General features: G+C 49.8%; 1 protein-coding gene across 4 annotated transcripts in view; it reads left to right on the plus strand.

Annotated features, from left to right (window-relative positions):
- Positions 1-24,644, plus strand: part of ZFHX3 (zinc finger homeobox 3) — a 253,340-nt gene that overhangs the window by 127,960 nt on the left and 100,736 nt on the right. For all 4 annotated transcript variants that reach the window (XR_010837960.1, XM_059043842.2, XM_067020240.1 and 1 more), the window contains one exon: positions 22,153-22,384. Coding sequence is in view for 3 of the 4 variants with exons in the window: in XM_059043842.2 (XP_058899825.1) it covers positions 22,153-22,384 (232 nt within the window). In the remaining variant the exon portion in view is untranslated. The remainder of the gene's footprint in view (positions 1-22,152; positions 22,385-24,644) is intronic.

Here is a 24,644-nt window from a genome sequence, read left to right on the forward strand (position 1 = left end):
TTCATTACTTTTCTAGGCACTTACAAATATATGCTTCAGTGATTTTAGGTTTTTGCCACACATCATGCTCCAGTCCATAAGTTTCAGGTTTTGGTGCCATGAAAAATTGGGAAATGTGCCCCTCTTGAATATTATTTTATTGTTTCCGACTGAGGTAAAACCTTGAAATGCATGAGAAAGAACACATTGAAATGTTATGCAGTTACCTCTAGGGTGGTTGCTGATGAATGTCTTTTTTCGTTTTTGAACAGTCCTGAGAACTGTGCCTGGTACATAGTAAGCATTCAGATATCTGCTGTTAACAGCACTTCTCTGCATTTGTTTTATTTATTTGGTTGCACCAGGTCTCGGTTGCAGCAGGCGGGCTCCTTAGTTGCAGCTCGCCAGCTCCTTAGTTGTGGCACGTGGGATCTAGTTCCCTGACCAGGGGCAGAACCCAGGCCCCCTGCGTTGGAAGCGTGGAGTCTTAGCCACTGCGCCACCAGGGAAGTCCCAGCACTCCTCCGCATTTAATAAAACATGCCTATGCGCTTTTAAAATGCACACTGAGACTCCGTCTTGAGAGGGGGTGTTTCTGTTTTCCTCTAAGATCTAGCTCAATGGATGTGTTTAAACAGAGGCCGACTGCGCTGATCTGGGAAACTTACATGGAGACAGGCACCAAAGGCTGTACCTTCTGTTCCCTGTTCTGTAATTCTAGGTATTGGCAGAAGATCTGCTCTCTGTCCACTTGTGAGATGGGATCAGGGTGGTGTTAGAATTGACATAGTTCTGTATTAGTGGCATTTCTTTTTGTTTTTGTTTTTTTTTTTTCGCGGTACGCGGGCCTCTCACTGTTGTGGCCTCTCCCATTGTGGAGCACAGGCCCCGGACGCGCAGGCTCAGCAGCCATGGCTCACGGGCCCGGCCGCTCCGGGGCATGTGGGATCCTCCCGGACTGGGGCACGAACCCGTGTTCCCTGCATCGGCAGGTGGGCTCCCAACCACTGCGCCACCGGGGAAGCCCTGTATTAGTGGCAATTTAAAGGCAAATTTTTGCAGGTGAAACAATTGGAGAACAGTACAAGCAAGAGTTCAATGGAGGAGAAATGAACGGGATATTTAGAGAAGACAGTGGTGTGGAGCCGGCGTCCAGGAAAGGGGCGTTTATTGCTCCCTGCTTTGCTTTGTCATCGTTTTCTCTGTGGCGAAGGATAATGGTAAAGATCAGCGTGGGAACTGAGTAATGTGGGCTACTGGGGAAGGCGGCAGCTGTCCACACGTTCCTGCTTCCTTTCTTGTCTTTCTAGAAACAGCTCATTTCCTTGTTTCTTTTTGATGTCAGTATATCAAAGAGTTAATGGTTGGGATTAAACAAGCCCACGTTGCAGATCGGGCAGGTCATGGGCCAGGTGTCTTCCCCTGTGTGGGTTGTTGGTCTCTTTCTGTCTTATATACACCGTCTCTCCCCAGCCAGACAGACTTGCTCCAGCCTTGACCTCTGTGCTCTGTTGCTGACTCCAGAAGTGTCTTCTGAGGGTGTTACAGTGAACCCTCAGAAGCATAGGAATAGTCATTGTTATTGGGGGAGACAATTCCGAGCTGGTCTCTGTGACACGTGGGCTGGGATATCAGTAAGCATTGTGGTCCAAAAGGAGGACTGTCTTCTTTTGAAACCCTCCCCCCACCCCCAACCCCGCCCCAGAGCATCTTGGTTTTGTTGGGCCTACTTAGCCCTGCAGTGTTGATCCCAGGAATGCCACTGTGGGTGTGCTTCTCTCCAGAGAAGCCTCTGTCCCATTTGGGTCTTTTTTTAAAAAAAAATTTATTTATTCATTTATTTATTTTTGGCGGCATTGGGTCTTCGTTGCTGCGCGCAGGCTCTCTCTAGTTGCACCGAGCAGGGGCTACTCTTCGTCGCGGTGTGCGTGCTTCTCCTCGCAATGGCTTCTCTTATTGCGGAACACAGGCTGTAGGTGCGCGGGCTTCAGTAGCTGTGGCACGCGGGCTCAGTAGTTGTGGCTCACGGTCTCTAGAGCACAGGCTCTGTAGTTGTGGCGCACGGGCTTAGTTGCTCTGTGGCATCTGGGGTCTTCCCGGACCAGGGCTCGAACCCGTGTGCCCTGAATTGGGAGGTGGATTCTTAACCACTGCACCACCAGGGAAGTCCCCATTTGGGTCTTGACATCTTGCCCCAAGTCACTCTTCTCCCTGAATTACACTTTGCTGCTGCATTTGACTGTCCTGAAATTTTGGAGTTGTATACTGAGAAGCAGGGTCACAGAGGGCTCTCCAGACAGCATGATGTCTGGAGCCAGGAGGCCAGAGTTCGAATTCTGCCCCACCATTTAATAACTGTGTTAACACGAGCAAGCGATTGACCCTCTTGGTGCCACGTTTCCCCACTTGTGATTTGGAGTCGATTAGTGTAATGTTGCAGCCTCTCTTTCATCAGACTGTTCTGAGGATTAAATGAGTTAATATATCTAAGTGGGCAGGACGCTGCCTGGCATAGAGTGAAGGCTCTGCAGTTGTGGGCATTTGTTCATCTGTGTTGTTGAGAATCCACGAATTGAAAACAGAGACAACACCCCTGACCTTCTAGACAGACATCTTCCTTAGACACTTCTGTTTGCATGAAGAGAGGGCTCTCTCTTTTAAGGGCTATTTTAATCTTATGTAACAGCATAGTAACCAGTAGGTGGAGCTTCATTCCCCTCCTCTTGACTGTGGGCTGGACCTAGCGACTCACTTCTGGTGAATCAAGTGTGGAAAGGGCAAGTAACTTGGCAGTGGAGGAGCCTGGCAGGATCACCTTCTCTGAGTGATGAAGGTTAACCTGACCAGTGATTAGTCATGTTGATGTCACGTCCCCCCCCCCAGCCCCTGCCATGCGATGCAGTAACCTCAGTCAAATCTTGAGAAAACATCTGACAAATCAAAATTGAGGGGTGCTCTACAGACACCTGACCAGCACTCTTCCAAAGTGACGAGGTCACCAAAGACGAAGGAACTGGCACAGATTGGAGATTAACATCTAAACTCTGTGTGGGACCCCGCTTTGGAACCTGGCACAGAAAAGGGCGTGAGTGGAAAAATGATGTAAATACATAAAGTCTGTTCTTCAGTAACAGTATTGTACCAACGTCTATTTCTTGGTTTTGACAAATGTCCCGGATGTTAAGACGCCAGATGTTAACAGCAGGGGAAGCTGGGTGAGGACACGTGGGAACTCTGTACCATCCTGCTCTTCTGTCCATCTAAAATTATTTCAAACTGAGAAGTTTTTTAAAAAAGCCAAACAAAAAGCAACTAAATAATGCATCATACGTGCTTGTTTGAGAAATGAGTCATCAGCTTTAGAGAATGTGAAGTTAAAGTGGAAAGCCCTTCCCCGCCTCCTGTCCTCTGTGGCCACGCCTCTCAGGGGCAGCAACTGTGAACAGTTGGTGTTCCTCCCAGACCTCCTTCTAAGGGCACGTAAACGTTTGCATTGAACATCGTAAAAAGCCTTCCTTTACTCCTATTCTGCTTGTATGCCTTAGACGTTGCAAACCTTCCTCATTTTAGTACGTCAATTTTCCAGATTCCCTTTTGGACACATCTTGGCTCTTCCATAAGACTTATTTAAAGCAGTGTTTGTTTAGCCAGCGCTTAATTTTATTTTCCCCTCTGACTTCGAACCCATCCAGGTCCCTTTTATATCGCCTCTGCCCTTGCCAGTCTTAGGAAAGCCTCCCAAGTTAGCATCATCGGAGAATTTAATTAACTTGCTGTTTACTAACCCTCTCCTTTCAGGATAATGAACGAAGATGTGAAGTGACGCTGGGTCCGGCACTGCTCCCGGTGGCGCGTAGCCGGGCGGGCCCGGCCGGGTGGCCATCTCCCTCTTGTTTACCTGTAGCCGCGTGGCCACACTGGGCGCAGGTACAGATGGCAAATGTTTGCTCAAAACCAGGCTTTCCTGCCTCACCTTTTATCCACCCATTTTTCTGCCTTGTTAATTTTAAAAAGCCTCATTTTACTTAGAATGGAATGCTTATTTTTTGTGTGTGTTATTCCCTAGACAAGAGTCTACGTTACTGGGCTTGAAATTGAACTAGCTGAGAGAGTCTAGTGTTACAGTTCCCTTTTGTTTCTGTGAAGGTACCAGCATGGCATCTCCCTGCCCCCAACTTTCTCTTTAATCCAGGAGGGAAGAGGGTATCCTCCACCTAGAGTTCAGTGCTGTCCTTGGAACCTTCCAGGACGATGGCAGTGTCCTATATGTTCTTTCACGTGGTAGCCACTAGCCACGTGTGGCTACGAGCACTTGAAATGTGGCCTGTGTGGCTGAGGAATGGAACTTTAAATTTTATTGAAATTAATTCAGATGCGTGTCATCACAAGTGGCTAATGGCTACCACGTTGGACCGCCACTCTTTGACCCGCCTGGGGTTCTCTGAGGCAGGTCTGAAATTCCTGGCAGTTTCTGTAGCCTCCCAAGGAGCTTTTTTCTCTGACAGAGAAGGTAAACTGATTTCTCCATCACGTTGGGCGAGCCGTGATTAGGAACGAAAGTTTTCCGAGGGAAAAAGATGTTACTTTCTAAACCCAAATGTAAATGACTTGGATTATCCGTGTCACTGAGCGCTTCATTCACGCAGTTAATTGAGAATTGACAGTGTCCTTTTCCCTCAATTACTTCCTGATAGTTCCATGTGTTACGATGGGAGGAACATGGAGCTGTTTTTAAATAGCTATGTTAATGTCCTCATTAATTTTACCTTTTCCTACCAATTAACAAATATTAACTCCTGTGGCGGAACTAAGTTGGCTTCCCTCACGAAGCCACGTTCATCCTGAACACCCTTACCGCCCGAGCGTAGTGTAGCTCAGCTTTTCGCCTTCGGTTTTGGGGTCTGACGCTCCAGCAGAGGTGCTGGTTTTTAGGGGGATCTTTGCACTGGGTTATTCACGGTGTAGCACAGTGTGGCGTCACCAACACCAATCCAGGATGAGAAGACCCGGGGTCGACTTGCATGGCCCCCGCTCACGAGCCCCATTCTCTTTTACACATGGCACAGCCCAGTGGAGACCAACCCAGGTGCCCACGGGGGCCGCGCGGGCATCATACACGGGTGCTAGTGCTGGTTGGACAGCACCTGCCCCATCTTTTCCAGATAATTGTAAAACAGAGTCTGAAAATCTCAGCTGTATGGGAAGGTCACAGATTTTAAAGTGTTAGTCATGAATCAAGAATTTTTTAAAACTCCCAAGAATTTTGCAGCTCAGACCCAGTCTCCCCAGTTGCTGCCAGTTTGTCATCTTCGACTTAACTCTCTCCTCTGTCCACGAGACAGTGAAGAAAGGCATCTATATCCCCTTAATTTCACAAGGCAGTTGTGAGAATCAGTTGAACTAATGAAAGACAAAACCCTTTGAAGTCTCTATAGGGCTGTATAAACATAGATGGTGTTATTGAGAGAATGTTTCAATATTTTATTTCTCTAAATCCAGACTTCTTGACCACTCATTGTTGGATGTCAGAATCATTGCTGGCATTCTCCTTTTAAGAGATGCTTTAGGAAAGAGAAGCGTGGTGTGCAGGATGATACACAGGAACCATCATGACCTTATTTTTCACCTTTTCGTTTTGCTCCCTGGCTCTTTAAACATGGATTATTTTCATCTGCTAGAGGGCACAGAGGACACCTACATTTTCATTGTCATTAGTAATTCCGTCATTAGGTTGGTTAAAAGTTGAATCAGTTACAGGTATTGTTTAGCTCTGAATAAATGTATAACCTTAACTCTCACTCATGCGGCATTGTTCGCGGTGGTTATAGACCGAGATGTGGAACTTGAGAACGGGTACCGCCAACTACAGAGCACATTTACACGCAAGTTCTTACGTTCAAATGCCTGAAAACAAGGGTGAAGCTTAACTGTTCTGGAGTGATTTCATAATTCCGAGTTAAATTGTACTTGAATTACTATTGACCTTCAGTTTGAAACAGTTTACTTTTATAACAGGTTTGCATGTCTGGCTCTTACTGAGTTTTGACAAGTTGGAAGGAACTTATCTTGCTTAACGAAGTGTGTGTGTGTGTGTGTGTGTGTGTGTGTGTGTGTGTGTGTGTGTGTGTGTGTGTGTATGTGTGTGTGTTCTCCCCTCTTCATTGATATTCTGAATGATTGGGTAAATTTTTCTCAAAGTTTTACATCAGGGGTTAGCACATGGCTACTAGATGGAAAATATCCGGCCAGTTATTTGTTTTTATAAATAAAGTTTTATTGGAACACAGTCCATCATTGCTTTTGTGCTCTGGTGGCAGGGTTAGGCAGTGGTGACAGAGACCAGATGGCCCTCAGCCTAAAATACTTACTGTCCAGCTATCTAGAGAAGAAGTTGGCCGAAAGCTGGTCTAGATGATAGAAATATGTCTTTTAAGAGGTTGTATTTTTATGAATTCTGGGAAAATTGTGGACTAAGAAATTATTCTCGTCCCAATCCACCCTTAAAAATGCAGTTGTCAGCTCTGTCGGCTGTGGTGTTTTTCTGTGATCTTAAGAAGTTGCTTATCAGGATGCAATGACCCTGGTTTCATGGTAACTAAACCTGCATCAGCTTCCTGCTGATGTACTGCTAGTTGCTTTTTTCAGTAGACTGAGTAGCTGTCACCGTTTCTATGGGAAGGACACTGCTCATTAACGGATATGTTCAGCCTTCAGTTTCGCTACAATCTGAATGCTTTCTCAACCTGCAATAGTGGGCATTATTCTAAATGTTAAGTCATACGGCTCTCCACAAAGGCAGAGGGCTTCCCAGTCATCACAAGCCGTGCGCCATCGTCATTTCTCACCGAAATGCTGTGAAGTAGGTTCTTCGTGTTGCTATCCGGATTTTATCACTGAAGTGGGAAGGGGTGACTTGCTGAAGGTCACATAATAACAAAGCCCACTGGCAACTCGTGTCATCTCGTGAGTCACGCTGGCACTGGGGAACGCAGCTGACATTGGGGCTCACACCCAGGGGCTGGCCAGCCGTCCTAACCGGTTTCTTCCGGGCAGAACCGATGATTTCATTAGCGAGGTAGGTGAACGGGTGATCCAGTAATTAATTCGTCGTTGTCTAGACTTAGGACCCCAGTGAAATCAGATGGTGGGGAAGGCTTGCTGAGTCTTCGGGTGCCCCCTCCAACCGATTCTCATCACCCAACGTTTTTCCTTTTAATTCTGCCTGACCATTTATGAAGTACATTCACATTGATTTACTCTCCGGATCCTCGCGGCCCCGCATCGTGCGGCAACCTTATTCCACGTCACACTTGAGGAGGGAGCGCGGCGTCAGGGGCCCCTCTCCCTTGCGTGGCTCCCAACTCCGAGGCCTGTGTTCTCGCTGCGGAATGACCTGCCTGCTGTGCGCCCAGTACGGGGACGCACGGTCCCTGGCTTCGGGAGGCTTCCAGTCTCGTGGGGGAATATGCCACGTACGTAAAGCTGACACCCGTCGCTCAGGGCTTCAGACGTGCTGTGAGATGGAGGCTTTGAGTTCAGAGGAGAAAGAATCACCGTAAACAGAGACGGGGCGGAGATGTGACGCTCAGAATAGGAAGTAGGATTTGGCCGAGCTGGGAGGGCAGTGTGCACGGGAGGGAGTGGCGTGACCCAGTATCACACGCACGCACACAGCGCGTGCGCACACGCACACAGACACGCACACGCACCCGAGAAGCCACTGAGGGACTGAGTCAGTAGACAGCAGAGCTGGCTGGAGATGGGTGTGGTGCAGTGGAGGAGAGGGTGAGAAGATGCTCTAGCGGAGGACCTTTCTCACCTCCAGAGAATGATGGAAACAACGTTTAGAGAAGATTTATAGTCTCTCTCATTGTTGTGGAGGAAACAGGAAGCAGCACTGTGGATAGACAAACGGGAAATGAATGAGTCCAAAGGTGGAAGAAAGACGGCCATAAAAATACGTGTCACCAGAAACCGGACTGGCTGTTGGTTCCTCTGGCCTCATGTTACTATAGAGTAATCTGGAAAGGTCATTGAAAAATTTGTATTTTAATACTCTCAGCCTTTAAAGCACCTGCTAAAAAAAAGTATCTATATTCTGTATGAATACAGAGTAACCTCCTGGATTTGAGATTCCACAGAGATGCCACCCGACAAATTGAGGTGTGAATGAGCGGCCATATCCTAATACTGTAGCCCCAGGAAGTGGCTGCAGGCCGGTTTGGGTCCAAACGTCTCTGTGCCCCGGTCACTCAGTCCCTACTGACGTGCCCGGCGCGTGCCAGAGCATCCTGGCGCCCCAGGGCTCGCAGGATCTCAGCCATCCTCTCCCTAGTCCTGCCTTTCTCCAACATCCTGTAGCCCCGCCTTAAACCCCATCATGCTGCTCCAAGAAATCTCCCCAGTTTCCAGTCTTATAGATGCAGTTTTCTGAAACTTGGGTTTCACTGAGGAAGATCCCTCACGGTTCTCCAGCAGGTTTTGTAAACCATCAGTCTGTCCGGATGAAACTGTGCCTCCAGCAGGTCTTCTGCTGTGGGTCCTTCCCACCTCACAGTGGTTCTTGGACCTGCTGGACCGGAGTGAACTTGGATGAAAATGGGGGAGAAAGGATGTGTTGGTCAGTGTGGGCTGGTTGATGAAAACCGTCTGTGTATTTCACCATTTACAAATATGATTAAAAAAATATATCTCACTGACTGCCCTCACAGCCACCTTCTGCTGGGAGGCTGAGAGCAGAACTGAGAGATGGCATCTCTGGACCAAGTTGCTTGAAGAGCCTGGGGAGGGTCTGTCGTAAGTGGGGCCAGCCAGGCAGAAGGCTGGCGAGCCCAAAGGGGAGGGGGCACAGCTAAGCGTTCAGCTTCTGAGCCCGTGTGGAGAATGGTTCCTTCCTCGCAGGTCCCAGAACTTGAAAATTGATGAAAGTGTAAGACGTTATCAGTTCCTTGGGGTCCAGATAGCAGCCGTTCTCGGTCTATAGGAGGACAGGAAACTCGGGAAGAAAATAAAGATGTATGTGTGTGTTTGTTTAAAAAAAAAAAAAAGTCCTTATCCCGATTCGTCAGATCTGGAGACAGTCTGGCTGCTCTGTCGTGCGTTCTGGGGGAGCTCACTCGGCCGCCTCCTTCCGGATGTCTGAGCGCTGTCACCTCACTCCGTTGTCTCTCGTAGGATCTTATGTTTAGAACTAAACTATGTCCTCAGTTGTTGGTATCTACAGAGGCACGGTGGACACTTGTGAACTCACCCTTGGAGTTCTCACGGCCGAGTTACGCCCCCTGAGAGGCGTCTGCGCTATGTGCTCTCTACCCGCGTCTTCTGTGATCGTCTAGATGTTCTAGCTGTTTCTCAGTATCTCCAAGTCTTGCAGTTATTTGTCAGTTTAATAGTAAAAGAGCTCTCGTACAAGAGGATGGCGATGTTAAACCCATGTAAATACAGCAAGGGGTGTAGACGAAATGGAGGCTAGAGTGACGGTGACCGACTAAGCTGGCCTCTGGCTGGGAGACATTTGGCTGTTTGGGGGAGGACAGCCCTTTTGTGATCCATATACTGAAATAACGAAGTCACTAAATACAGCCATTTATAGTCATTATCTCCTGCCAAAACCCCTTATTTAAGCGAGCAGCGTGTATTAGCAAATGTATTTATTCCCTCAGGCCCAGTGTCCCACCTGGGTCATCAAGGACTGCAGAGCCCCGTGTGGAAGTCCAGGGACGCATTTCCTGCAAAGAATGACCCACGTGGGCTTGGGTGGGGTCACCTGGGCTCTGACATCCCAGAGGCGAGGAGACGGGGTTCTGGCTCAGGTGTGATGGGGAAAGACTTCAGGCCGAGGTGCCCTCTGCCTGCTCCGGTGGCTGTGCAGCCTTTTAGCAGGTGGAGAGGGTGCTGGGGAGAGTTTCCAAGCGGGAGAGGCGCCGAGACCAGAAGGATGAGGGTTGGTGGATGAGGGTGGCAACTGCCAGCCGTCTAGTTGTGTGGGGGGTGCGGCGTGGAGTGGAGGATTGAAACCTGAGACGGAGGAAGGGAACTGGACTCGATTAGCTAGGTCTTGAGTGGCCAGCTGAAGACAGAGCCACAGTGTGTGGAGCATTAGAGGAGATTGTCTGTTGAGACTCTCAGCCGGCCGTCTTTCAGTACCTGCTGCGGGTTGGGAGCTCTGCCCAGTACCGAGATGGACAGTTCTCCCCACCTGTGAGCTGCTGTCGCCTGCGTGGCGGAGGAGCGGTGGTTTGAAACACAGTGAGATGAGTGCAGTGTGGACGCTGCTCCTGGCGGTTTGCCGGCCCAGAGGCGGGAGAGGTGGAGCTGGGACTTCGCACGAAGGAGGGATCTGGTCTCTCTAGCTGTATATTTATTTTCTTGTATTCTGCTCATCCGCATACCTTTAAAAAGACCGTTCTTCTCATTTTACTTCATTCACAATATGAAACTGTTAACTTTTGAAATTCAGTAGCGTGACCCACTCCGTGATCTTTTGCAACTAATAAAATGGAGTTTTCAGATGGGTGTCATTCCTTTGCTTTCATTATTCCCAGAGGACTTGCATTCTGGAGCAGATGGGTGGTGGGCCCTTACCCAAACCTCAGGGAAAATAGAGGTTTTATAGATACATTTTGGGCCCTGAACTGTTTCTGATCCAGAAAGGACCAACTTGCTAACTTACTCATCCTCTAAGATGGGGGTTGTCAAGTGAGCTTGCATCGGACGCATCAGACGAGCTCGGCCTGCACCCTCAAGGCTCCCGTAGACCTGGGCAGGGTCTGAAGGATTCCTAGGAAGTGCTAATGCTGTTGGTCCAGGGGCCACACTTTGGGAGCCCCTGCTCTATCTAAGCCATGCAGCCACTGGGAAAAGGCACTGCTGTATTCTTGGTGGAATGGTCCTTTACATGGCCCTTTCTTAAGGACTTCCCCAGGGGGCTGTCTTCCTAGCCAGTCACAGCAAGAACAAGGGTGCAGACACACAGTGCCCTCCACGGGAGAAAGGATGGCTCTCCAGACACCCCAGGAGCCCTCCCGGTTATCCCCGTGGGAATTCAAACTCCTACAGAGCCTGTGCGAATTGCAAAGATGCTGGGACAGGTGAAGGGGGATTCTAGACTTTTTTTTTTTTAACTAAGTTCTTAATCTTTGGATGCGTTGGGTCTTCGTTGTTGCGCACAGGCTTTCTCTAGTTGTGGCAAGCAGGGGCTACTGTTCGTTGCGGTGCGCAGGCTTCTCACTGCGGCGGCTTCTCTTGTTGCGGAGCACGGGCTCTGTCTAGGTGGGTGGGCTCAGTAGTTGTGGCTCGCGGGCTCTAGAGCGCAGGCTCAGTAGTTGTGGCTCGCGGGCTCTAGAGCGCAGGCTCAGTAGTTGTGGCGCACGGGCTTAGTTGCTCCGCGGCATGTGGCATCTTCCCAGGCCAGGGCTCAAACCCGTGTCCCCTGCCTTGGCAGGCGGATTCTCCACCAGGGAAGCCCTGGGATTCTAGACTCTTGACTTTGCTCCTCCTTGTGTGTGAGGGCTCACCCATTCTCAGGACCAAACCTCGATCTCAAAAAGTGACATCCCCTGTGAAGAGTAGCACATTTGTTCTTGTCCGGCTTCAGTCCATGGCCCCTCACTGTGGCCGTCAGCAATCGAGATTCAGCCTGGTCTCCCTGCTCTCCTTCTGTGAGACGTCCCTCTTTGGTGTCTGGAGACGGGGTGGAGGGGATGAGGGCCCTAATAGTGACAGCCCACGGGAGACTGGCAGACACCCAGAGGCCCCCCAGCTCAACGGGTGCTCCCATGCTCTGAGCTCACACCCATTGGAATGATTAATTGATGTCCTCCACGGCGCTCTGCTGGGCAATTAAGGAAAGCAGGAGAAGGAGGGAAAAGTCTTCAGTTGGACCTAATTTGGCACCATATTGTTTTCTGTTAATCTATTTTGTTTTCTGTCCGTCTGTCCCCAGGGACGGGTGCCTTGCTGCCTGCTGAAGCATGCATAACTAATGTCCTCATTAAGGGCTGATCTGTTTATCAGGGCCATCCGAGGAAGCCAGCCTGCCGAACCTAGGTGCAAGCAGGGGGCTGTTACCTCCCTCTGGGCCTTAGCCCCGCCTCATTAAGCTGGTCCCGGCTATTGATTGGGAGCCTGTGTTTGGAAGAGTCTTACTTACTCCATGCATTATCTTGACAGATTGATCAGACCTGATTGAGAACCTCTTAAAGGAACGAACAGCTGTAATGGGAAAGTTGGACTCTGTCATCCGTTAGGATGATTCTGGGAGCAAGAAGTCTGACATCTTGGAGCAATTGTATTTACAATTAACATGGCTGAAAACGATTGCCTCTATTGATTCCCCCCCCCTTCCTGCAATTACAGCCCCATTGTTTACATTCCAGCACTTCAGTTATAAAAAGGAAATTCAATAATTATTGCATTATTTAAAGTTAAAGTGCCACAGAGTTTGCTGGCTACGCTTGCTGGTTGATTTAACGTTCAGTAAAATCCATGCTGAGCTCTCTATCTTGAGGCCGAACAATATCGGCTTTTAATGAGACTTAAAAAGGGGGGGGAAGGAGAGCAAAACCTAGTGTACAGGGTGTTTGTCTGGGTTATTTATGGGGGGGGGTGGAAACCTGAAAGCAGGGCAGAGAAACTAGCCGTGTCATCTTTCGCAGAACTGTGTCCCCTCTCACCACGTGGCCGTCCCCTCTGCAGCCAGCCATCTCCTGGTCTCTCGGCTCAACTTGCTCAAAGAAGCATTTTTCTCTTTCCACTCTCTCTCGGTCCCTTGTCCCCCTCCCACAAGTGTAACCTATCTTCCTCAACCTCAACAAAATCCACATAATTTAAGGAGAAAGGGTGAAATGGCTGAGCAGCCAGAATGCGCGACCTCAAAGGCATTTGTTTAGAGGGAATTTTTCTCGCGTGCCTGGTCACTCTCCCATTTTCTGTTTCACTTTCCCTTTTTCCGTTTGAAGGGGAAAAAATGAAATAAAAATTAAGCCCCTCTTATGAGGCAGAAATGAGCCCTGTGCGTGCTCACTGCCCCCCGCCCGTCTCACGCTGGCGGTCCGTGTTCTTCTCTCATAATGAAGGCGATGAGGGTATTTGTCAGCAGACCGTGGGAGCTCAAGAGAAGCCTCCAGGTTTGAGCACCAAATTCACGCTCGCAGCAGCAGCAGCTAGAAAGTTCAAGAGCGTGGGAGGAATTTTAAAGACGGTTTTATTTTTCTCATATTTGGTGGAAGCTCTCCCGTGGGCTCGGTTCCAGCAAGACATCTGGACAGGTGAGCTCAGCAGGCTGCAGGGCTCGCGAGGAAAAAAGTGATGCCTCACGCCTCGCCATCAGGAGGCACGCTTTCAGCCACGGCCCCACGAAATTTTAGACTGCAGGTGTGAAAGGGGAGAGGAAGATGAATAGAGCCAGTTCCGACTTCTGTGAAGTATCTGGAGCAGGCCAGTAGCAGGCAGCTGCTTCCGAGTGACTTTTTCATTAAAGGGGTAAGTTCTTGTGTGCAGGCATTGCATGATTTATCGAGTGCAGTTGGCTAGCATCTGAAATACTCTTTGGGAAGAGGCGGGCAGCTCGGAAGCGTTAGGCCTTGGAAATGTTCCTTGTTCCAGGGGAATGTCTCCCTGTATTCTGACTCAGGTCTCTGTTCCGTGGCAGTTGCTGTCCAAAGCAGCTGTTCTCAGACCAGGAGCGTCAAGCGCCCCGCCAGGAAGATTGTTAGAAGTGCAAATTCTCCATCCTTACCCCAGAGCCGGCGAATCAGAAACCCCTGGGGTGGGCCCGACCCCCTGCGGCATGACCGCACCCCCCAGGTGCTTCTGATTCACGCTCCAGTTAGCGGGCCGCTGAGCTGGAACACATCTGCAGCATTAACCGCCAAGCCCGTGGCGGTGTACCTGCCAATCAGAGGTGAGGAAGCAAAATCTGGTCTCAAGGTAGAGAGAGATGATGCCTGTGCCAGATCTTCAGGTAGTTCCTTCACACCTTCCGAGTGATCGTCACGTTTGTTTGCTCATGTGGTTTTCAAAATTGCCTCCAAGGAAGACAGGGCAAGTATAAACATCTGTATTTTACAGATGAAGTAATGCACCTGTTTTGACCACCAGACAAGTATGTTTTTCCTGCTGTGTCGACGGTCATGGGGTTGGAGATACGAATAAGCAGATCCTTCAGGGCGGATTTGGGGAATCAGCGCCATGTCTGCAGCCTTTTCCGCAAAGTCCTCCTTTCCTGGTTCTCACCTGGGGCGTTGGCAGATGTGCTAAAAGAGCAAGGGTTCTGATTTTCATTATACTGACACCTCATGGGCAGAGAGATCCAGAGAGAGCAGGTGGGGTTCTGTGGCAAAGGACAGGGACCTGGGGTGTCATCCTGCCTCTGCCTGCACCAGCTGCACGACTTGGGCAAGGGACTTAAATAAAAATTAAGCACCTCTTGTAAGGAAGAAGTCGGTCCCGTGTGTGTGCAGTTTCCCCTCTATTTTATAATTTCTGTACATGGCAGTTGCTTTAAGGTCAACAAGGGATTCTTCTTTGGCCCTGGGGGGTGGTGGTGGGGGGTGGTTCCCAGGGAGGGGCCAGGATAGATTGGTCGTAAGGAGGGAGATGTCACATAGGTAAATTCAGTAGACATTCATTTCTATTCCTAACCCCCAAAGCTTAACTCGTTGAAAGATAATGGTAGTAGTCATAATCGCCTTGTTGATTATGAAGGCACACCATACTTCAGGCACCGTACCGAGCACTTCATATGACTTATCCCATTGACCTCCCCCCGTGCTGCTACGGGGAGGTCCTGTTATTGTTCCAACATTGCAGATGAGGCAACCGAGGCCCACCCCGTGTGTGTAATTTGCTGAAGGTAGCACAGAGGGAGGGTTTTCCCTGGCCTGCCTTCATCCAGAGTTCACCGTTACGACAACAGTGTGACCTGGAGTTGAATGAGGACCAGCTTGAGTAGCATGTATATGGCGGCCTTTGTTTGGTGTGGGGACTCACACCTGTGAGAGCTGGAAGGTAGCGTAAGGGAAGAAGCACATCTTAATGAACTCGCTGGTACCAGTGCCCTTAGTGAAGGGCTGATCTTCAGATCCAGGGAGCTCTGGGTAGTTCCTGGAGGGTAATCCGCTTGATGTTAGCCTTGTGGGACCCGCTTGATTGTTTTCCCCACCACATACCTCCGTTGGCTTCCGAGTTTATGTAGATGCTCATTTGACCGTCGTGGAAGCTAGCCCTTATTTTGCTTGAGACCTCAGGCTCCGATGGGCCCTTTCCTTAGGGAGGACTCCTACACACCTTATCAGCTTCCTCTCTAGGTGTAGTTATGCCACACTCCTTTCTGGAGTTTTCCCAACAGAGGGAAATGAAATCTGTTTAGGGATGGCATCAACGTTCTCCAAGAGTCCATGCTTGGATTTTTCTAGAAAAGATGTCAAAGCCGAGGCTGATACAACCTATAGATTGCAGATTTATGCTTTTTTTTTTTTTTTTTCCCTACCATTTACTATACTTCTCTCAAGGAACATTCATCTTGAGACTTTTGAATGAGGAAATATCATTCATGCAAGCGAAGAGATGCAGGGTTGGAAAGTCTTGACTCTGGCCTTGGAGCTCGGATGCTGAGAGCGCACAGTCCTGGCTTGTTCCAGGGCGTGAGGAGACTGGCCTAGAAACTGGAAAATAGGTCAGAGCAACGCAAATGGATTGATCTAAGGGAATATTTTTACTTCCTTTCACGTTCTCTTGTAAATGGTGGTTGGGGCTTATATCTTACGCTGTCTGCTGGGCTCCTGCAGTGAAATAGGACTAAATTAACAGGTGCCGAGGATGAGGGCATGAGTGGGTGAAAAGCCAACATGAAACAGAGAATACGTATATATTTAGGTTGACCTTCCGGAAGCTTTCCTAAGAATGCGGCATTAAATTTGGAACTGTAACACAACCCCTGATTAAAAAAAATTAACCACCCCCATTCTGGATTGCATTACACCTGAAACAATTTCTTTTTTAGGCATTCAAAGTGAATACCCGGGTCTGGGGAGTCTCGTGTTCCGGAACGGCCCCCGTGGTCATTGCAGTGTAGCTGGACGGCTGTGGACCTGGCCTCCAGCCCTGGGGTCCAGTCGTGTTTCTTCCGTGCTCTGTGGGACCTTGGGGGCAAGGAGTCACATGACTTCTTGGAGCTTTGGGTTTCTCCACGGACAGGAGCCAAACGCTGCCCACGTCGGGGTGTCGTGAGAAAATTAAATGTGTGAAGGTGTTCCCTCAGCAGTAAATGCCGTGCACGGGTATGATGGCGAATTAACACCCGCTTGCTTCTTCCTTATTCCATCTTACTGGGTAATTAGCAGATTCACTCTGGACCCTCATCTTCCCATTCCTTCTCCCTGGAAGTGTTGGTGAGACTTCCGTAGTCCTCACCCCAAGCCCCGGGCTCGCTGTGGCTAACCATTTTCCCCATCCAGAGGCCTGATGCAACAGCAGCCTGCTCCACTGGGGACCTCTGTTTTATGGATTGAGAGGCTCTTCTACCTGCCTGTGCCGGGCTGCACTTCTGAGCACCACAGGTGTGTCAGGGGCCTTGGTGGACGCCCGCCGTGGGGCTTCTTCTCTGTGACGCAGGAGGTGTCGAGGTGTCTGGTCTGCCACTTGCCCGGAGGGATGCCTGGGAGCTGCTTTACCCCATCAGGGAGCTTCAGTGTTTGCTTTGCCTTCCGAGTACAGTTGCGTCGTATCCACGGGAGAACGTGGTGAGCGGGGTGGGTGTTCGTGTGCTCCTTGTAACAGTTATTATTCCCCGAGGAACCTCCACTTGTGAATCGCGTGTCTTCATTTGTGAGTGTGCGTGTGTGTCGGAGTGTACTTTGTCCATTTCTCCTTTAAAGGGGAGGCTTTGACAAAACCTGATCAATATTTTGCATTCCATGCATGAAGAACCAGATGTTAGAAGTTTCCTATCGAGGAGGAGGAGGGAGCCAGGGCCCCTCCAGATTTATAGAAATCGATGTCCTCTGACAGAACTTGGTTAGTTTTCCTGGGAAACAAGTAACAGGAACACATTTTTTTGATTTTTCACGATGAATTATTTTCTAACAAGAGCCCTCTTTTCGTCTCTTTGACTTTCATTCGTTGGCCAGGGTGGACGAGCCCAACATGTCAATGGGGTGGGATCCCACAAATAATGCAGGCTGGCTCCTTTCCTTTCTTTTTTAATTATTAATTTGCTTTTTGCACCCGGCCTCACGTGCCAGGCCTGCTATTCAAGGCGCCTCTTGTTGTCTTGACGTCTTTTCTTTTCCAAGTTCTTCCCTCGGAGCCAGACCCAGAAGGGGAGGCGTGGGACATTGGATGTTTCCGTGTCAGGCACACAGGAGTGTCGCCTGCCAGCTAAACCGGGACAGGACGAGCGTTTTAAATTATAAATGCTCCGACAGGATCAGGCAGATGGACAGGAAGGGGTCCCTGACCAGTGCGAGGGAGCCCCGCTCTCTCATTTCCAGCACAGGTGCTGCCCACCTAGTGTGTGTGAATCCAGCTCCTACTTGACCGCTGTGAGGACAGTCTGTTTTCTGCCGCGCGGTGGTCAGTTGGAGTTTGTTGGGCTCTTTTCTCTGTTTCCACGTATGCGTCACACTGGATACTTATTCCCTTCTTGGGGGTCTGTGTACTTCTCTGAGCTTTCAGGAAACAAATCCTCTTGCCACGTGTAGAAGTTTCTTTTGGTGGAAACAACGGTACGCTTGCAGTTCATATAACCCAGTGTTTTGCAGGCGCTTTCAAAAACAGCCAGGGAGATTGGGGGAAAACAAGGAAACCCTAGGCGGTTCAGGTTTCGAGGTTATAGGAGAGGCTGAACTGAGTGAGTCTGTCGGACCTCAGTTGCTGCTCTTCTTTAGCTGGGTGGGTCTCCCTTTCTTCAATTACTAGTTGGTCCTGCTTCTTCAGTATTCATTGGTGGGTAGATGTTGATTTTTCTTGAGTGAGCCAGTGATTTTCACCGGTCCAGCTGGAGCGTGTATTCTCGCAATGGTATTCACACTCAAGGGGTGCCCTCTTTATATCCCTTGGCCTCTCTGCCAAGTCACCGCCATCACTGCCTTATTACCTGCAGGGTCATACCCTAGGGCAGGGCATAGTCCGTGTGTGTGTGTGTGTGTGTGTGTGTGTGTGTGTGTGTGTGTGTTTACATAGTGTCTCGTGTTGTAGATGCTCAGAACTGAACCAAAACCAAACCCTGCCCGATGGGCTCAGCGGCCAGTTTTCTTTGGGTCCACGTGTAGCACACTACCCACACTTGAAGTTACCGTCCTGTTTTCTTTTTTCAACTGCACACGTGACCCAACAGAGGTGGGCGGTTAAGAATCTTGAGCACAGAGTAAAGAAATAAATGGAAAAAGCCAAACAAGACCTGGGTCCTCCTTCCCAAGGATGGGCCACCTTTGTGAGGGGTGGGGAGTGTTGGGGGAGTCCAGGATCTGCGTGGGAGAAGAATTTCCTGCCTGCAGAGGAGAGCGAGAACTCTGAAAGGAGGCAGGCGGCTCCTCCACTGAGTGTTCCACTGGGATTCGTGCCTTGGTGGATTCTCCGTATATTACAGTGAATTTAATTAAATACATCGTGATCCCAATTGACGGGATTCTAATTAGCTGGGACAGGAAGAAGTCATTCTCCCTCTTTCTCCGAATGAAAACACCTGCTCTCTTCTGCAGGGAAAGCATGTCCTTGGCTGACTGGCTTGCCCCGTGGAGTCCTCGTCGGCCTCTGCAGCCCCATCCCCTCCTGCTGCGTCTTATTGGGCAGGGTCCAAGGGTGGAATTCTGGGGGTGGGCCAGGGCATCTTGGGAGGGAGAGGGTGCCTGGCCAACAGGGTCAGGGCATTGACCCACTCAAGGCCTGGGAAATGACCAGATGGTGTGGAGAAGGTCACAGGAGTCAGGACCCAGGACCCTGCTGCTTGCTTTGGGCCCCCGTTTGCTGGGCATTGGACAGCCTGAGAATTACCGAGCTTACAAGATGTGGTGAGAACAGGAGCTGTCACATGCAGGTAGACCTCGAGAGACTCTAGTTGTGAGTGGAAGTTTGGGTTGGGTATAACCTTTATAAGCAGGTGTTTCCTAGGATGGAGAAATAGTGTATTCTGGATTTTTGTGTGTACGTCTTGGAGAATGAACTTGGAGTGCAAAAGCAAGCTTGGAATTTTGAATTATGCTTCTGTGCAAGTCTCTTAAGAGAGGACCCTAAATGTTCCCTGCACCGGCATCAGTGGGAAAGGCCGTGGCTCTGTTTGCTGCGTTTCCTTTTATTCTTTTCTCTACCATCTGTAGCATGTAACCATTTCCCTTCCAAAATGGTTCTCACATGGCAGACAAAAGAATTCCTGGTGGCAGTCGAGATTTGCCGCTGACCGCCATGAGTCAAGTGTAGTGGTTTGGGGACATCATCCTTATACAGTTATTTTTCAAACAGGAGTCCCGAGTATCATGTTTATTTTAGTTCAGGATTTATACAGCCCTGTCACCCACAAACCCATGGATTTGAGGACAAAATACATCTGACATCTGGCAACTCCCATCCAACACTTTTTGGCCATGTTATCCTCTCTTCTGGCTCAGAGACTAGAAACCCCAGCTGTTTGGAAAAGAACCCTCACATCCATATTACAATTTTATGTTTAAGATTCAGAGCTTTAGTGCAAAGAAGTCCTGTTTCATGGGAAAGTAATGAGAATTGGGGGTTAGGGCTTTAATGGTGCTCGCTCTGATTTCATAGTTTATGATACCACCAAAATCCCTCGACAGAACTTACTGCTTTAGATGCCATGGTTATTTTCCCTGTTATCTTTTTCATTCAGTCAGTTTTTGTTGCAACTTTAATAAACGTCATTCTTCTGGTCTTAGTGATCCAAGACAGCAGTTTCTGGCTCCTGTACAAGTTTCCTGTTCCTCAATCCCAAGCCAAGCTCTGGCTCCCAGGAATATCCTGGTGCAGTTTTTGGCCTGCGGGGGTCCCTGTGGAGAAGTCGGGGAGGAGGAGGGTGGACAAGTTCATCACCTTCCTTTCCACCTAGCCCATCAGACTCTCCTCCTCCCCAGGCTTGCAGCCTCCAGAAAACATTGCTTTGGTGCTTTCCATACTCCTGAAATCCTCTGTAAGGAGCCTTAGGTCAGAGGCAGCAAATTGAAGATACATGATTTAAAAAAAAAAAAAAATCAGCTCAAATTTGTTTCAAGAAAAGTAGCTTTATATTTTCTGTTGTTGTAATTTAACAGTGAACACCGAGCTTGCTAGCTCTTCATACTCCTCTGGTTGTGATTGTTCTGGGACAGCTATGACGGGGTCGGGGCAGGGAGGGAGGATATTGCTTTGTTCCAAGGCTCTGCACTTAAGTGTGTTCAGTCACCCATTTCGAGGGCAGGAGGGATTGTTCTCTCCCGATACCGGTGAAGCCCTTCACTCTATCTGCAAGTTGGCCCCAGAGCAAACGTCGTGATAGTAGTTTTTCTACAGCACTCTGTTGTTGCATGCATATTTCCTCTTCCAGCGAGGTCCAAACGTGCTTCTGGAATGTTCACACCTTTTCCGTGAACATAGGATGCGTGTGCACGTGAGCCTCAGAGCCGTGTCATCCAATAGGAAGTGCGGCTAGGGCCACTCTGGCATTTTCAGTATTAAGCAGAGTGCAGGACATTCTGACCGCTGTGCTTTCTGAGTGTCTCACCATGTCACGTGGACCAGAAAGATATCCAAGCAGGACCAGAAACGGTTATCAGGCCATGGGCATCAGATAGAGCAAGTGTGGTCAGAGATGAGAGGGGCCCGACAAAGAAGTTCCGAGGCATTTGTCGTGTAGTCCCTTGGGCCAGGCTCTGGGGACTGGAGGTGGGGACGAGGGTGAGGAGAAAGAGGGAAGGACAGGTGGAAACGTGAGCCCATCAAATACATTACCTGAATGTCCTCCTCCAAAAGGATGCTGGGGGATGTGAGACCCAGCTTCTCGTTCTCTCTCCCACCAACTAGCTGGGTTACCTTGGGTCAACTGCTTAAACATGTTGGAGTTGCTTCTCCTGCTTTATGTGCACCCAGTAGAAAAGTGCCCTCTTCCCCTAAAATGAATCATCTGAAACGAAGGAGGCGGCCTTCCTATACCAGGAGCGTGTCAGTTCCCTAGTTGCTAATGAAAAGGGTCCATAGCTTTCAGCGTATTCTCGAAGAGGCCCCGAAAGGATGTGAATGCTGTGCTTGGATAATCTTTAAGGCTTCTCCTGAATGCAGAAGTCTGGGGCCCGCTAACTGTTTCCGTGGCCTCCACTGTCTTGCGCCCCGGACTTTAACTCCTGTGTGTGCTGCCTCCTGCTAGCTCTGGGGCTGCTGTGTTCTGAAGTCAGAGTCCTGTGTTGACACAAGCACGACACAGAGTGTCATTTTGAGCATCTGAGCACTAAGCCAAATGACCTTGAGATGTTGACAGGGGAACCAGTCTGCAGAAATTTACTTTTCGGTCTTTTTTTTTTTTTTTTTTTTTTAAATCCAGGGAAAACCTAATTTTGGGTTCTCCTAATACCCTGTAGTTCTAAATACAAAAACTGGAGTCATCTTTCTTGTGAAATAGCCACACAGCAGCTTTGGCTCTGTGGTACTGACCTGAGATTCTGTACAGGTAAGGTGGCTCTGTGGACCATCCCCTAAAACAGGGGCTGGTCACTTTTTCCACAGAGGGCCAGATAATAAGGCTTTAGGCTTTGCAGGCCAAACAGTTTCTACTGCAACTATGGAACTCTGGTGTTTAGAGAGCAGCCATAGACAATACACACAGTAACAGCTGCGGCTGTGTTCCCATAAAACCCTATTTTCAGAAAGAGGCAGCAGGGTGGATTTGGCCTGTGGGCCATAGCTGGCCGACCCCTGTTCTAAATAAAGCAGGACACTTTGGAGAGTGGAAGAAGGAACCTTTAATTATTGTGCCAGGAAGACCAGTTTTATACTGGGAGGGTCGGATCCGTCAGCGTTTTCAGCACCCTGACGCTTGTGAGGGAGACGGGAACGAGAGTCAGCTTGCTTCCTGTCCTCGCAGAGCCGCTGGGGAAACCAGGCAACCCCCGTAGGGATCCTCGGGCCGCTGCCAGGGCATGGTGGGCTTGGAGTGGCTTACCTGAGGCGTGTCCCTGTCTTTCGCCCCTGTAGCACCTGCAGCAGCACGAGAGCGGCGTGGAGGGCGAGAGCTGCTACTACCACTGCGTCCTGTGCAACTACTCCACCAAGGCCAAGCTCAACCTCATCCAGCACGTGCGCTCCATGAAGCATCAGCGCAGCGAGAGCCTGCGCAAGCTGCAGCGGCTGCAGAAGGGCCTTCCGGAGGAGGATGAGGACCTGGGGCAGATCTTCACCATCCGCAGGTGCCCCTCCACCGACCCCGGTGAGTGGTGTCGTGGGCACGGGAGGCCCGGGGCCGCCCGGGCAGCGGCCTCCTGAGGGCTGCGGCGTGGTGCCGCCGGCCCTCACGTCCATTACCAGCCTCACGGGTGACCGTTGCGTTCTGAAGGGACACGCGGGCATTGTTGCTTTTCCCATTTTTTGAAGGAACTTAGCACCACACTTTTCTTCAGATGTCACAAGCTGCTGCCCAGGGAGCAAGCCAACAGACCATGTTTTGTCCCCTCTCCCCACACTCTTCTGAGGTGCGTTCTAGATTCAGTTTTTTGGTTCCGGTTGCCATAAAGCAAGTGCTAAACTATGTCTTGCTCAGTATCGAGGATGGGGAGTGTGTGACCTCGAGTCTGGTCCGTAAGAATGAGCTGCAAAGAAGATTGAACATGTGTTTGTTATAAACATTGCGATTGCGTTTGAGAGCGACCCAGTTGTTCCTGGCTCATTGTTGGCTGTTACTCACAGAGAGAGTGGAGACCTTCCAGGGGAGCTCACCCCGCGCTTCCGCTTCTCACCCGCCGTCCCCTCCTCCTTCCTTCCCGGTGTGACTCTCACTCCCACCGGGACCTCACTCAGTAGACTCTCCCCTCTCTCTTATTTTTTCAGCCTTCCAGTCCCTTTCTGTCTGGTTGGGAGCACAGGACAGTCACCTGTCTCTTTAACAACCACTTAAGGTTAAAGCCCTCCCTTAATCCTGTGTTCACTCTCTCTCTCCAGCAGCATCTTCAGATTCTTGAAAGAACACTCTGTGTTGGTACATCTCCTGTTCACACGTCAGCCTATCATAGCCCGTTCCCTCCTGTCATCAAACCATCCTTGAGAAGGTCACCACTGACTTGGGATTTTCCGAGCCCCGTGGCTCCGTGCTGAGCCTTTTTCCTTCTTTGCTCTTTGAAATTGCCGCCCATTCCCTCTGGAAGAGCCCTTCCCTGGACGTGCTTCTCTCTCGTCCTCCTGCTGTCCTCCACGCCACCCCCCACGCACCCCCCGCCCCGCACCCCAGCTCGTGGTCCTCAGGCTGCCCTACGTGCCATCACCAGCCGGGCACCGGGCCTGGCCCTCGGCTCCCAGCCTCTGGAGACTTTGTCTCCTGGTGTTGGCACGTGCCCTTCGGACAGCTTCCTGGACCTCTCACGGGTGCCACCTCCTACACGCTGGGCTCACAGCTTCCCCTACAGACCTCGTTCTCCTTCCGACGGCATGCTGTCCAATGACCTAGCCGGGCCGCCGACTCAGGCCTTTCGGTCTCTCCATCGCCTGCCGCATCCTCTCGGCCTCTCACGTGTCGTGGCCGTGTGGGGACTTTAATGCTAATGTTATCATTCACGTTTTCATGAAGTTTTTAAAGGCAAGGAGTTATATAAACCTTACTGCGAAAAATGGCATAGCCCCCGCCAGTCCCATTCCCCAGAGCACCGCCTTTCAAGTTTCATTGTTCCTTTTGTTACTTATTGCCATATTTCTTAACGAGCTTCTGCTACTATTTCTTGATCCAAAAAAAATTTTTTTTTTGGTAAGTTGTAGACATTATCTATTGGCTTTCTACTCTAGAAGATGGGGATTTTACTGCTATGCCATTGTGCAAGCTCACACACTCATACCACTCACACACACGCCCCCCCATAATCCATACACACTCTCTCATACACATGCACACACAGCCACGGTACCCACACACCCCGGCGCCCTACACACACAATCTTCCCCTCCCTTCATCTTCCATTATGATTAAATAATAATTGGGGAGCCTATTAATATTCAGTGTTTTCATTATTCTGACTCTATAAATATTAATCACAGCTGAGCCATGTCGAGTTTTATAATTTCGTTTACCTTCTTGTACAACTTTTTTGTTTTCCCTGGTTTTCTAGGTACCTATGATTAATTCATGGCTAACTCTCCGCCAGAGTAGGTATTTTGTCATCTCCGAAGGCTCTGCTGTATCAGTTTATCTGTTAGCTTCGTTTCCTCCTGGAGACATCCCTCCTGAGCCCTTATGGACCCCTCTGCCCGTGGCTCTTGTCTCCATCACCTGGCTGTAGCTTTGCTCCCTTTTGCCATATAAATGAAACCGGATTCTCCAGTGATGGGATATACCAAAATTCGAGAATGCTTCCCCCCTGCTAGAGTAGGATTAGCACAGAGGAGGGGCCGGTCCTCCCCACCGGCAGTCAGTCTGAATTGTTGCTTTGGGAAAGTACTGTGTGGGTACCAGGATGATTTTTGTCACCTCCAGGTCACTGCAAGAC

This window comes from Kogia breviceps, chromosome 18 (assembly GCF_026419965.1).
Source record: "Kogia breviceps isolate mKogBre1 chromosome 18, mKogBre1 haplotype 1, whole genome shotgun sequence".
Lineage (NCBI taxonomy): Eukaryota > Metazoa > Chordata > Mammalia > Artiodactyla > Physeteridae > Kogia > Kogia breviceps.